Raw genomic sequence first — 14269 nt, forward strand, 5'->3', positions numbered from 1 at the left:
AATTGAAATTCAAAAATTCCTTGAATCAAACGAGAATGAAAACACAACATACCAAAATCTTTGGGACACAGCAAAAGCAGTGATCAGAGGCCAATTTGTAGCAATAAATGCACACATCAAAACTAATTACTATAATGAAATGTACAAAGACCTAGAGTTAGAAAACCAAAAGTGAAGAACACACTTGGCATTTCTCAACCTGAAAGAACTAAAGAAAAACTTTTAAGCTTCAAGTTGCAATATTCAAAGATTCTATGGGCAAAATTTTGAATGATCCAGGAAGCATAAAAATAAGATGGAAAGAATACACATAGTCACTAGACCAAAAAGAACTGGTCGATCTTCATCCATTTCAGGAGGTGGCACATGTTCATGAACCAATGGTATTGAAGGAAGAAGTCAAAGCTGCACTGAAAGATCTGGCTAAGAACAAGGCTCCAGGAATTGACTGAATAACCATTAAGATGTTTCAACAAATGGATGCCCCACTGGAGTCACTCACTCGGTTATGCCAAGAGATCGGTAAGACAGCTACTTAGCCAAATGACTGGAAGAGATCCATATTTGTGGCCATTCCAAAGAGAGGGGATCCCATAGAATGCAGAAATTATCAAACAATATCATTAATATCACACAGTAGTAAAGTCTTGCTGAAGATAATTCAAAAATGATTGCAGCAGTATATTGACAGAGAACTTCCAGGGGTGCAGGCTGAATTCAGACAGATCTTGGCTAAAAGTAAAGAATACCAGAAAGACATTTACTTGTGTTGTGTTTTATTGATTATGCAAAAGCATTTGATCATATGGATCATAACAAATTGTGGATAACACTAAGAATGAGAATTCCAGAACACTTAATTGTACTCATGAGGAATCTGTACATAGACCAGGAGGCTGTCTTTCAAACAGAAAAAGGGGACACTGGATGGTTTAAAATCAAGAAGGGAGTGTGTTGTTGTTGTATCCCTTCACCATAATTATTCAATCTATATGCTGAGCAAATAATCTGAGAAGCTGGGCTCTATGAAAAAGAACATGGCATCAGGATTGGAGGAAGGCTCATTAACAACCTGTGATACGCTGATGACACAACTTTGCTTGCTGAAAGTGAGGATGACTCGAAGCATTTACCGATGAAGACTGAAGACTACAGTCTGCAGTATGTTTTACATCTCAATATAAAGAAAACAAAAATCCTCACAACTGGACCTGTTAAGCAGCAACAGGATGAATGGAGAAAAGATTGAAGTTGTCAAAGACCTTACATTGATTGGTTCTACAATCGACGCAAATGTAGGCAGCAGTCAGAACATCAGACGACATATAGCACTGGGCAAGTCAGCTGCAAAGGACCTCTTTCAAGTGCTGAGGAGCAAAGATGTCTCCTTGAGGACCAAGGTGCGCCTGACACACGCCATGATATTTTCAATCACCTCACATGCATATGAGAGGTGGACAATGAATAAAGAAGACCGAAGAAGAATTGATGCTTTTGAGATTTGGTGCTGGTGAAGAATGCTGAAAGTACCATGGACTACTAAAAGAACTAAAAAATCTGTCCTGGAGGAAGTGTAGCCAGAATGCTCCTTGGAAGCGAGAATGGCCAGACTTCATCTCACCTACTTTGGTCATGTTGTCAGAAGGGACCATTCCCAGGAGAAGGATGTCATGCTTGGTAAGGTGGATGGCTGACAAAGGGGGGGAAGGCCCTCAACGAGATGGATTGACACAGTGGTTGCCACGATGAGCTCAAATATAGATCGCGGATCGCGGAACTGGCACGGGACCTGTTGTTTTATTCTGCTGTGCATAGGGTCGCTATGAATTGGAGACAATTCAACAGCACCTAGCCACAACAACTCAATGTTACCCATAATTTGTTATCATCCACACAATCCAATGCCTTTTGCATAGTCAGTAAAACACAAGTAAAGATCCTTCTGGTATTTTTTGCTTTGAGCCAAGATCCATCTGACATCAGCTATGGTATCTCTCTCTCCACGTCCCCTTCTGAATCCAGCTTACATTTCTTGAAGTTCTCTGTCAGTATACTGCTGCGACCATTTCTGAATTATCTTCAGTAAGATTTACTTGCATGTGATATATATATAACAGTTTCAGATGGCAGAATGAGTACGTAGACTTCAAAATAACACAGATCTGGCTTCAAATTCCAGTTCAGAATCTTAGCTTTGGATTTTCTCATCTTTAAAATAAGGATGCCACTCTACTACCTACTTGTAATACTACTAAAAGTTTGTATGTGTATATATCTATCTGTATATACATATATGTATGAATATGTGTGTATATATGTATATAGTTATATGTCACTTAATGTCCACAATATGTTCTGTGAAATAGGACATTATGTGATTTGCATGTTGTGCAAACACCATATTGCAGTCTGATCCAACCTTTTCTTTAAGCATCTTGGACAACTTCATGCCTTATCAATGACTCAATGTACTGAAAGGGATTTGCTTTTGTGCTGGTTCTCCCTCCATGTCATTAGCAATTTCTCCGTATGTGATATAGGTCCCTGTAACATTTTCATTGGCCTTGTACCTTTCACTGGTTCCAATCCTTTCAACAGCTTGGAGACTTTTTGTTTTTGAAGATTGTCATGATTGTCAATTATGAAACGCCCAAACTGCAAGCAATATCATTCACTGCAATAACCTTTCATTTCACTTTCAAATCAATCCTTCTCCTTTGCCTCTTGCTGTTACTATCACTAATACTGGTTTTGCTGTGTTTGAGTGCCATGATGCACATCACAATAATATGTTTCAAAGAAAATTAAACAGAGATAATGCTACAGCACTCAAGAAATGTGTGATGTATGAAACTGGATGCTGCCTCTGATACAGTACAGTACAGAAATAATCCAGTGACACAGACATTTATTATGATTATCAAGATATAAGTATTATAGGTTAGATATGTACTGTACCAACACATATATGAGAGCCATTGCTTTGTATATGAGAGACATGAGATACACATGCTGTGTGCACGAAGCGGTTGCATTCATCACATCCCATTCTCCGAGATCAGGATTTCTGAACACTATCATAACCACACAGGACCACGGATGTATATGCAATCAAACACTGCCCAAATGGACACTGTACAGTGCATGGCTATATATCATTTAGAACAGTACCTAGGACAATTAGGCATTCACCAGATAGTAGCTAATATAAAGTGTCATTGCTCAGGAAAGAAACAAAATCACTTTAACTGTAAAAAGTCTTAAAATAGTATATATAACTCCTATCCAAAAACCAAATCAGTTGCTATTGAGTCAATTCCAACTTAAGACCTCATGTGTGTCAGAATAAAACTGTTCCATAGGGTTTTCAGCGGCTGATTTTTCAAAAGTAGGTCACCAAGCCTTTTTCCAAGGTACCTCTAGGTAGATCATGTGAAAAAAAAAACATTTTAAGCAACATATACTACAATTAGAATGAAGTACATCCATTTTTTTAAAAAAACCCAACTTTAAAATCACACAAAACCAAGAAGGCTCATCTAAAATTTAATGTTTTGGATTAAAATAAAGATTCTACAATACACCTTCTGAAAATATATATGTAACTATCACTCATTAATTTTATTTTATGTCTAATTGTTGTTGTTACATGCCTTCGAGTTGGACACGACTCATAGTGACCCCTCCTTAGGTTTCCGAGGCAGTATCACTACGGAAGTAGATTGCCCCATCTTCCTTCCGAGGAGTGGCTGGTGGGTTTGAACCACCAGCCTTCTGGTTAGTAGTCAAGTGCGTTACGCACTACACTACCAGAGCTCCTACGTGGGACAGTAGGAAGGCAAAATATGGGCTGGGAATGGGGGCTGGACAGGACAGGAGTTGGGACTGGATGAGGCAGGAGGAGACAATGGGAAAAACTGGAGACTAGACAGTAGACAAAATGGTAAGGAGGAGGGCGATGGGAGCCAGGATGGAGTAGAATGGAATGTATTAGGATGGAACAGGCCAGTACAGATTGAGAGGGACAGAACAAACAAATGTGTTTGTTGTTGCTGAACATCTGATGAAACATGTATTGAATGAATAAATAAAAAATTAAACTGTAGCTCTTTAGGAGTAAAGCTACCTTCAGAAACCACATTCTGAGCTGCTCTTTCACATTTTACCTTTTAGAGAGGCATTTCCCAAATGAGGAATCCTAAGAAGCACTGCCAGTGACTAGAACAATGTCTACACACTTAATTCTGGGATTAAGTATAAGGAAAGCCTCTGTTGCCTTACACATACATTACACTCTCCAATACCACTTTTTTATCAATAATTATACATTCTCAAAAATATTAATTATAGTCCTTTCTGGACATTCCCAAGCTAATTTAACTAGAATAGATTAAAAAACAAAGTGCACTAAGATGCTTATCTTCCCATGAAAAGTACAATTCTCTTAAGGTTTACTAATGTATGTTTTTTAAAATTAATTTACTTTATAAAAACTATAGAAACATCATTAATTCCTAGTTGCAAACTATTTTATATACACTTACTGGAAGCATAGCTTCAGCCCATTCGCCATGTCCTCTTTGTAGAAGTTTAATTCTTTCCAGATCATAACAAACTTGTACAAGATCACCCACTTGAAACTGAGAAGTGCCTCCTTCTGCACCTTGAGCAGTATCCCCACTTCGGACAACATTTGCTTTAGTGAGAACAGCAGGATTAAAGGTCCACCTAAAAGATCAAAACCAAAACTCAAAATGAGTAAGCTTAGTTTTAATAAAATATTCTTGGTTAAATATTTGCCAAATCCAGGGAGGAAAACTTTATAACAAATCAAAATAGTAAAGCAACCCTTTGCAATTACATCTTGAATAAGTGTATTTATTTTTTATAATTTTAATGTACAAATTGGGGCCAAGAGTCATCTTAATACAAATATTAACATTTTAGTAAATTTCCATCTAGATTTAGTCTCTCATGCTGGCATGTTTTTTAACATTGTTAAGAGTAAAAAGTATACATGCTCATTGTTAAAAATCAAACATTTCAGAAACATGTAAAGTAAAAGTACTATTTCACACAAACATACCTGGATCATCAGTCCCTCCCTCAATGGAAATCGCTATTAATGATCTGTTACGTTCCCCTATAAATCATCTATCAATACGCTACATGCTATTTATAAAGTACAAAGACAACTCCTTTCCATAATTGGGATCGTACCACATATACTATTCTGTGACTTCTTTTTTCTCAGGGAATTTATCTTGGAAGATTTATTTTTCAATGTCACACTTAAGAATCTACTTAATTCACTTTAATGGTTACAGAATATTTACAGCATGGATATACGCTATGTATTTAACTATTCTTCTACTGACTGTCATATACAGTATTTCCAAGTTTTCACTATTATGTACAATACTATACAAAATATTCCTGTATTATATCTATATGCACATGGGGTCACAATTTCATTAAATATTCTTGATGTGTACCTACCAGAACAAAGTATATTTGCTTATAATTGTGAAAGAGCCAAACTGCTCTAAAAAGAACATACCATTTCCCCATACCACTGCCAATCTGTTAGATAAAAATATTATCTCCTTTTATTTTGCCATTCATGGCTATTTTATATAATGGTATTAAAACAAATTTGGATTCTAGTTAATTCTTGATGAAACATAAGCATATTTCTAGGTTGTTCCCATCTTCATAACTGTCATCTAAATAACTACTTAATATTCCATCAAGTAGATGTGTAACAATATGTAACACATCATTTCCTCTAAGTCCCACATTGCACTCCATGGACAACAGGTTCCCTAGTCAGGGAAGCTTTTTGAATATAGCATATTATCCATCTCTCCTTAACTCAATTGGTCATTAGCACGTAAATGACTCTGAAGTGTCACACTATTAGAAAACAAGTTTACTAAGTACCTTCAGGAGTCCCTGGGCAGTCAAATAGCTGGCTACTAATCTAAAGGTTCAAGTACACTCAAAACCAAACCAAAAACCAACTCACTGCCGTCAAGTTAAAAAGAAAGGCCTGTCAATCTATTTCTGAAAAACAGCCACTGAAAACCCTACGGAGCACAGTTCTACTCTGGCATACATTGAGTCAGAATCAACTAAATAGTAATTGGTTTGGTTTGGAACCATGAAAACCAACTTCTCTTTCTAAAAGAACCACAAAAAGAAAGAAGGGCCTCTCACCAGTTAAGAATAAAAATCACAATCAAAGTTTTCTTTTCAGAGTTATCAACCACAGTAACTTTTACTTTATTACTAAAATTTTCTAGACCTAACTGCTGTGCCTGAACATGGAGATATTTACTAAGTGTTCCCTCTGCCTAGAATGTTAACTTAACAATTCCCAAACAAAATGAGAATATTCAACACACGACATTTAAAATGGATTAGTACATGCTAATAGGACCTTTACCTATTTCCTTAAATTTTTTCCTTCTTTTATTTAGTAACAGCTCTATTGAGATATAACTCATATACTATAAAACTCATCTCTTTAAAGTTTGCAGTTCAGAGGTTCAAAGAATTGTTCAACCATCACTACTATTTTCATTTTAATCACCTCAGAAAGAAACCCTTAACTATTAGCAAGCACTCTCTATAGACCCTAACAACCACTAATGCGCTTTCTGTCTCTTTATGGATATGTTTATTTATATAAATGAAATGTCAGAATACGTGGCCTTTGGGAACTGGCTTCTTTCACTTCATGCAATTTTTTTCACATTTCATCCATGTTAAAGCATTTATCTTCATTCTTTCTTAAGGCTGAATGATATCCTTAAACACTTTAAGTGTTTAATAACACACCACATTTTGTTTAAGTGTTCATCAGTTCATGGATATTTGGGTTGTTCCCACCTTGTGACTGTTTTAACGCTAACAGTGCTTTCCATGAATATACATGTTCAATTATCTTGGATATATACCTAGAAATTCTGAGTTATATGGCAACTCTTAGGCGTAACCTTTTGAGAAAACATAAGACTGTTTTCCAAAATAGCTACACCATTTTACATTCCCACCAGTGATATAGGAAGGTTCAAATTCCTCCACATCCATTATCAAATGTTCTCTCATTCTGACTCTAGCCAAGTTAGTGGGGATCAACTGGCAACTCACTGTCATTTTTATTTCCCTTGCCTGATGACTAAATGATACTACGTATCATTTCATCTGCTTTATTGGCCATTTGTATATCTTCTTTGAAGAAAATTCTATTCAAATCCCTTGCCCATTTCTCAACTGTCTTTTTATTGGTGAATTGTAGGAGTTCTTTATATAGTCTAGTACAAATCCCTTATTAGACTCGTAATTTGCAAATAAATTCTGCCAGTACATGGGCTGTCTTTTCACTTTTTTGATAGTGTCTTTCAAAGCACAAAAGTTTTTAATTTTTATTAAGTTCAATCTATCTGTTTTCTCTTTGGTTATTTGTACTTTTGCTATCATAACTAAGAAATCATTGTCTAATCCAAAGTCACAAAGATCTGCACCTTATGATTGCTTCTACGATTTTTCAGTTTTAGTTCTTATATCTATAGATCTAAACATAAGATCCATTTTGAGGTAATTTTTATATATGGTGTGAGGTAAGGGGGGTAGTTGCTCATTTCTTCCAACAATGCTTTACATTTTCACATCTTTTGTTAAATTTCTAAGTATTATATTATATTGATATTACTGTAAATGACATCATTTTCTTTTTTTTTTGTTTTTTTAATTGTGCTTTGGGTCCAAACTTACAAACATTTGTTTTACATTCAAAAGTTCATGTACATTTGATTTGACGGCCCCAATTACAATCCCTAACCATAAAAAATTCTCCTTCCATCTTATCTTCTCCCTGTAAATATCCCTTCCCTGTGCCCTTCTTATTTATGCATTCCTGTCTACGCAGCTTTTCCCCCTACATGAATGGTGCCCCTCTGATGTGTCAGGGCTGACTTATCTAACGGGTGTATCTCCCTGGGGTAGGTGGGTACATCTCCCTGGAGTAGGTGCTCTGCATGTAGGTCTTTCTACTGTTGGGCTGAGAGCCAATCCAGGGAAGTGAGTCCATTGTAAATGACACAGTTTTCTTAATTTCATTTTCAGACTGTTTGTGAACAGAAATAAAACTGATTTTTATATTTTGATCTTGTGTCTTCCAAACCTTGCTAAACTTGTTGTTTATTAGTTCTACTAGTTGTTTTATGGATTCCTTCAGTTTTTCTGTCTGTAAAATCATGCCATCCATGACAAGAGACAGTTTTATGTTTTCCTTCTATCTCTTCTTTTTCTCTAACTGCCCTGGCTAGGGCTTCCAGTAATGCTGAATAAAAGTGGATAGCGTGAACATCCCTATCTTGCTCCTGATCTTAGGGGGAAAATCATTCAGGTAATGGTAAAAAGCTTTCACCATTAGAGTGATAAGTATGAAAAACTATAGGTTTTTTCATAGATACTCTTGATCAGGCTGAGGAAGTTTCCTTCTTTTCCTTGTCTGCAGAATTCTAAGGGCATGGGATTTTGTCAAATGATTTGCGGTATCTATTGAGATGATCACATGTGCCCTCTAAGATTTAATGTTAATTAAATGTTAAATAAATTTAATGTTAATTTTTCTCAGTCCATTAAAATATCCAGGCTCCTGAAGGTACAGACAACAAAGATGAACCCTTTTGCACATACGGTACTATGTTGTCAGTGACGGCAAACATTGATCTACAGGTGGATAAATGAGTGGACAGGCTGATCGATTAGATATGTCTATGCAGGGGCGAGTGTGCCAATGACCATGTATAGGATTGGCAGACAGTGTTTCTACTAGTGTATTGGTATGTTCTGTAAGAATTCCTAGGTATGTAGCAGAGTTGAGAAGAGACAAGGTTGTAGTAACTTCTTGGCCACAGCCAGCTACACAGAGGGAGCAAGTAGTTGGACCTGTGCCCTCAGGACCTAGTCTCAGGGGACATGAAGCTCAACTGGCATAACATACTACACAAAAACAATGTCCCATATCCTACTTTGGCAAGGAGTGACTGGGATCTTAAAAGCTTGCAATAAGCCATCTCGATGCAATTGGGCCTCTCCTCGTCCAGAGCAAAGAAGAATGAAGAAAACCAAAGATGCGTGGAAACAATTAGTCCAAGTGACGGGTACACCATGCGATCCTCAGCCTATATGACTATGAGACCAGAAGAACTAGATAGTGCCCAGCTACCACTGTCAACCACTCAGAGGGAGATCTATGTAGGAGAGCCTGGATAGAATGGGAGAACAATGTGGAACAAAACTCAACATCATTTAAAGGAAAAAAAAAAAAAAAAAACAGGTTGAAGGGAGACCAGGTTTGCTGGTCTGATAGAGCCTGGTGGAACCACTGAGACTATGGCCCCTAACTGCCCTTCAGGTCTGGAATTGAACCCATTCCAGTGGCTTCCAGCCAAACAAAAGACAGGCATATGAACTGAATATTTACATTAGGTAAATACACTCCTTGGAGAGATCAATCATAGGAGAATAGAAGGTTGTGTATGTATAGGGAGACAGACAGCGTAGGGGGCAGGAATGCATGGGAGGGAAGGAAACAAGAAAGAGGTAGCTATGGGGAGGAAGTGGGAGGAGAGATGTTACATTGTAGGAGATTACAGTCAATGAAATGAGTCAAAGTGTATGTGAACTGCTGTACGGGAGATAAATTTGCTCTGTAAACTTTCACCCAAATCACAGTAAAATTTTTTAAAAAATCCTCCTGAAAGAACCTCTAAGTGTTATTTTTTTTTTTAACGAGCATGTCAGTAATAAAGCTTAGAGAAATATTCAATAATTGCATTTTCTTTAAAATATTGTAAACATATTTTCTCCCTAGGGCCCAGACGTCAAGAAACTCACAATCTAGAAGATCAAATAAATAACCATTTTAATAAATATTTTGTAAAAGACTTAAAATGACAAACAGCATATGCATAAACCAAGTCAAATGGGAAAAGAGAGGAAGCTCCCAAAGCATATGAGCTCAGTATTTATAGGATGCAGAAGAGCCAATCCAGAATAGGAAGAAAGAGTATTCTACACAGAGGAAGTGATGTGAAAAGGAACAGATGTGAAGAAATGAATGTATTTTTATGACTGATGATTAGGATTAGTGTGTATGTACATGCCTGTGGCAAGAGAAAGCTATGTTATCAAAAAAGAATCAATACTGAGGAGTATGGGCAGAGCTGTTTGAATTTTATCCTTCACATTCATAGTAGATTGATATGGTCTATTATAAACACAGACCTTTTAATCTATACTTGCAACTATCAGTGACATAATGTATTCTACTCCCTAAAGAAAAAAAGAGTATGAAACAATGTACTGTAAATATTCTCATATAAATTCATACACATATTCAAAGTTCGTATCATTTGTTTTACCTTACTAACATACTCTGGATTTTTATCTAAGAGCTAGCTTTAATGAATCTTTGGTTATGCCATATTATTTACTTTCTTTCAGGCTCTCTGTAATAATTCTATCTGCCATCTAAATTCTATCTAAAATTGAGAAATATCACCAACCTATTGCCACTTGGATACTGTACTACAATGTCATGATCTTCATCAATGCCACAAACAGTTCCAGTTGTAGTTAAAGTCTCAAACATGCCATCAGTCCATCCTCCATGACCGTGCTGCAAAGACTGTACAATTTCTAGCTCAAGATCTATATTTACCAGGTCACCAATCTGTAATCCACCAGGATTCCTGTTACCATTTTGCTCACCTATAATTGCAGAGGGAGTTGAAGGGAAAAAAAAAAAGTCACAGCAACAACATAAAATTGTGTTATTTTAAAACAACATTATTTTAAAAGCTCTAGGTATTTTCATTCTAGCTTCCATCTAATATTAAAATGTTTTGAAAATACACATAAGGAAGAGATTCTAGAACTAAAGAGACTGAAAAAGGAAAAATCAAACTCAAAAATCCAAGTAATAAGATGATTTACAGTAAAGACTGAACAGGAGTACAATCTATTTAAAAAAAAAAAACTATGCAACCTCATCTCAAAACACAAAGTTCTGGGTGTAGAAAACATTAACATTTGTACCTGGATATTTTATTGACAATCACTGCATCTGAAACATAGTGACATAGTAAATAGAGAACATGAAAGAGAACCATGTAATTTTTCTTTAATAAATCTTAAGGGCTAGTACTATTTTTTTTCTTTTTTTTTTTTCTTTTTCTTTTTTAATTGTGATTTGGGTGAATGTTTACAGAGCAAATTTACTTTCCATACAGCGGTTCACAATACTTTGTCTCACGACATTGACCACAGTTTACCACAATGCAACAGCTCCCCTCCCACTTCCTCCTCATAGTTACCTCTAGGGCTAGTACTATTTTTTAATAAATTGTTTTTCTTTTTTTTAATTTTGCCCACAGAACATTTTAAAATATTTCAAAGCTCACTCCCTAGATTATTTTCAAAGTTAGTTTTAAGATAAAGGATTCATAATCATAAAACACTAGGCTGAGTGATCCAAAATGTGCATGCTGATTCTGCACTTTTCTTTTGAAGGCAAGACACAAAACAAGAAAATTCTGAAAGCAAAAGAAATGGAGATCTTATAAACACAGTATTTCTTCCACATTTTCCATTTTTTAAAAAAAAATCAACTTACATTGCAAGAAAACAGCACTTTTTGGCAAAAAGAAAAAAAAGTTAACTGACTTGGAAACAGGTACATATAATAATTCACACGAAAGAAAGTATGCAGAGACTAAGGGTTTCATGAGAAGCGTGTGGCAATGTTCATCCTGGCAACAATAAGCAATCTATAAAATGAAGATAGTGTTTGCTCTTTTTTTTAATTTTAACACATGAAATTGTATTATTATATTACCTCATTTCAGAGTTGTCCTTTTATTTTAAAAGATAATTTTATCCATCTAGATGCAATGATGGGTCTCTCCTCATCAAGAGCAAAGAAGAATGAAGAAAACCAAAACTCATGGAAAGAATTAGTCCTAGTGACTGGTACACCATCCGATCTGTAGCCTATACAACTATGAGACCAGAAGAACTAGATGGTGCCCGGCTACCACTGTCATCCACTTGGAAGGGGATCTATGTAGGAGATCCTTGATAGAGAGGGAGAACAATGTGGAACAAAACTCAAAATCATTTGGAGGAAAAAAAAAAAAAGGTGGGGACCAGGTTTGCTTGTCTGATAGAGCCTGATGGAACCACCGAGACTATGGCCCCTAGCCGCCCCTCAAGTCTGGAATTGAACCCACACCTGTGGTTTCCAGCCAAACAAAATACAGGCATGTGAGTTAAACATTTACCTCAAGTAGATACACGCCTTGGAGAGAATAATCATGGGAGAAAGAAGGGCTGCTTATGCACAGGAGACAGCTCATGGGGCAGGAGAGTATGGAGGGATGGACACAGGTAGAGGTAACTATGGGGAGGAAGTGGGAGGGGAGCTGTTGCATTGTGGTAAACTGTGGTCAATGTCATGAGACAAAGTATATGTGAACTGCTGTATGGAAGTGAATTTGCTCTGTAAATCTTCACCCAAATCACAATTAAAAAAAAAAAAAAAGGTAATTTTACAGAAAGTCTAAGGAATTTAAAAGCCTAAATTACCTGAGCCTACTCTGAGTAGTATATGAAATACTGATGCAAACCTAAAATTTTCAATAATATAAGGTTACAGTTGAAAGTTTCAAAGATACATTATGACATATCAATTCTTATGACATTGCAACAACTTTCTGAGTCTAAATAAATCACAAAACAAAACATCTTAAAATCAAAATAAAATCAAAAAAGGATTTAAGTAACTTCAATGATAACTAACATTAGCTCTGACCCACGACTTAGTAATTTTCTCTAGTCTGCTAACTCACCTAGAACAGGGCAGTGATCTCTGTAGAAAGAACCTCCTTTAGCATCCTGGACACACTTCAGATCAGACTAAGAAGAAAAGAAACCAGAAAAATTATCCATGAAAACTTCAAGTGTGGCTCCGTACCTGAAATATGCAAAGATGTTAATTTAGAACATACCTTCCACAAAGCCAGGAGTAGCTAAGGGTTAACAATCACACTAAATGTCACTTTCAAAAGCACCTGTCAAAAACTATAAACCTGATCTTCAAATAGATATTTTACTTAACTTTTAGCTTTTAAAACTCAAAATTAGACAGCTGAAATGTTAGAAATATACACAACAGAACATATACCAATTATCAATTCAACAATTTCTACCTACATAATTCCATGATACTGTTCACATTCTCTGAGTTGTACAACCATTCTTATCCTCCTTGTTCCTCTTCCACTAACATGAAGTCACTGACTTCTAATCTTCCTATCTAATCTTTCAAGTTCCTATCTAACCTTTCAAGTATGCCTTGAGCAGACATTCCTTACTGGTTAAGCTACTCTATTGTTTGGTTTTATGAAGATTTCAGGGATATTTTTAGTTTATGGCTTAAAGACTATCTCAAGAAAATAGTTTCTTGAGAAATTCTACGCTCTATGCTCCAGATTCCATGAAAATTTGAAATTCTGTTCTTCACTTTCCCCTTTTGACCAGGATTCTTCTACAGAATGTTTCATCAAAATTTTCAGTAATAAAATGCCTAAGTATTTTATATTGCAATACTTTCAAAAATACATCCTAAAGGAGGTTTACAACAAATACCTAGTATTTAAAATATGCAGAATGCATTCAATTTTAAAGATTCTTTTACCCAAAAAAACCAACTCATTTCTCTTCCCAGTTTTATGAGATATACAAGGCAGGCATTAACTTATTTTATAAATAAGGGAAATGAAAGCAAAATGTCATTTGACCCAAAATTGAACAGTCAGAAAGCAGAAATGGATGAAACCAAATCCAGGCTTTTGAATCCTTGTTCAGTTAATTTTTCTAATCCTTTTAGTCCTTACGTCACCATAACTTGATTAATTTAAGTTCATTCCCACCTAGCTTTTATAAGAAAACAAATTACTATTTAAATGTATAAATGGATGGGCAGCTGTGGTATAATAAAAAGTATAAAGGAAACGTGAACTTAGTAGAGCAACCTTGGGGACCAAAAACCAAACTCACAGTAACCCCTCCTTGGGTTTCCAAGGCAGTATCTCTATGGAAGTAGATTGCCCAATCTTCGTTCCAAGGAGTGGCTGGTGGGTTTGAACTGCCAGCCTTCTGTTTAGCAGTCAAATGCCTTAGGCACTACACTACC

The 14269-nt window shown here is 36.0% G+C and overlaps 1 protein-coding gene across 1 annotated transcript in view; it reads right to left on the minus strand.

The window, feature by feature from the left end:
• MIB1 (MIB E3 ubiquitin protein ligase 1) overlaps positions 1-14269 on the minus strand; it is a 234167-nt gene that overhangs the window by 130531 nt on the left and 89367 nt on the right. The window contains exons 5-7 of the mRNA XM_007935594.2: positions 12924-12990; positions 10581-10785; positions 4545-4728 (exon numbers count right to left, since the gene is read on the minus strand). Coding sequence (XP_007933785.1) covers positions 4545-4728; positions 10581-10785; positions 12924-12990 — 456 coding nt within the window. The remainder of the gene's footprint in view (positions 1-4544; positions 4729-10580; positions 10786-12923; positions 12991-14269) is intronic.

The sequence above is a fragment of the Orycteropus afer genome, unplaced genomic scaffold (genome assembly GCF_000298275.1).
Source record: "Orycteropus afer afer isolate SDZICR_OR568_19922 unplaced genomic scaffold, OryAfe1.0 scaffold00030, whole genome shotgun sequence".
Taxonomy (NCBI): Eukaryota; Metazoa; Chordata; class Mammalia; order Tubulidentata; family Orycteropodidae; genus Orycteropus; species Orycteropus afer.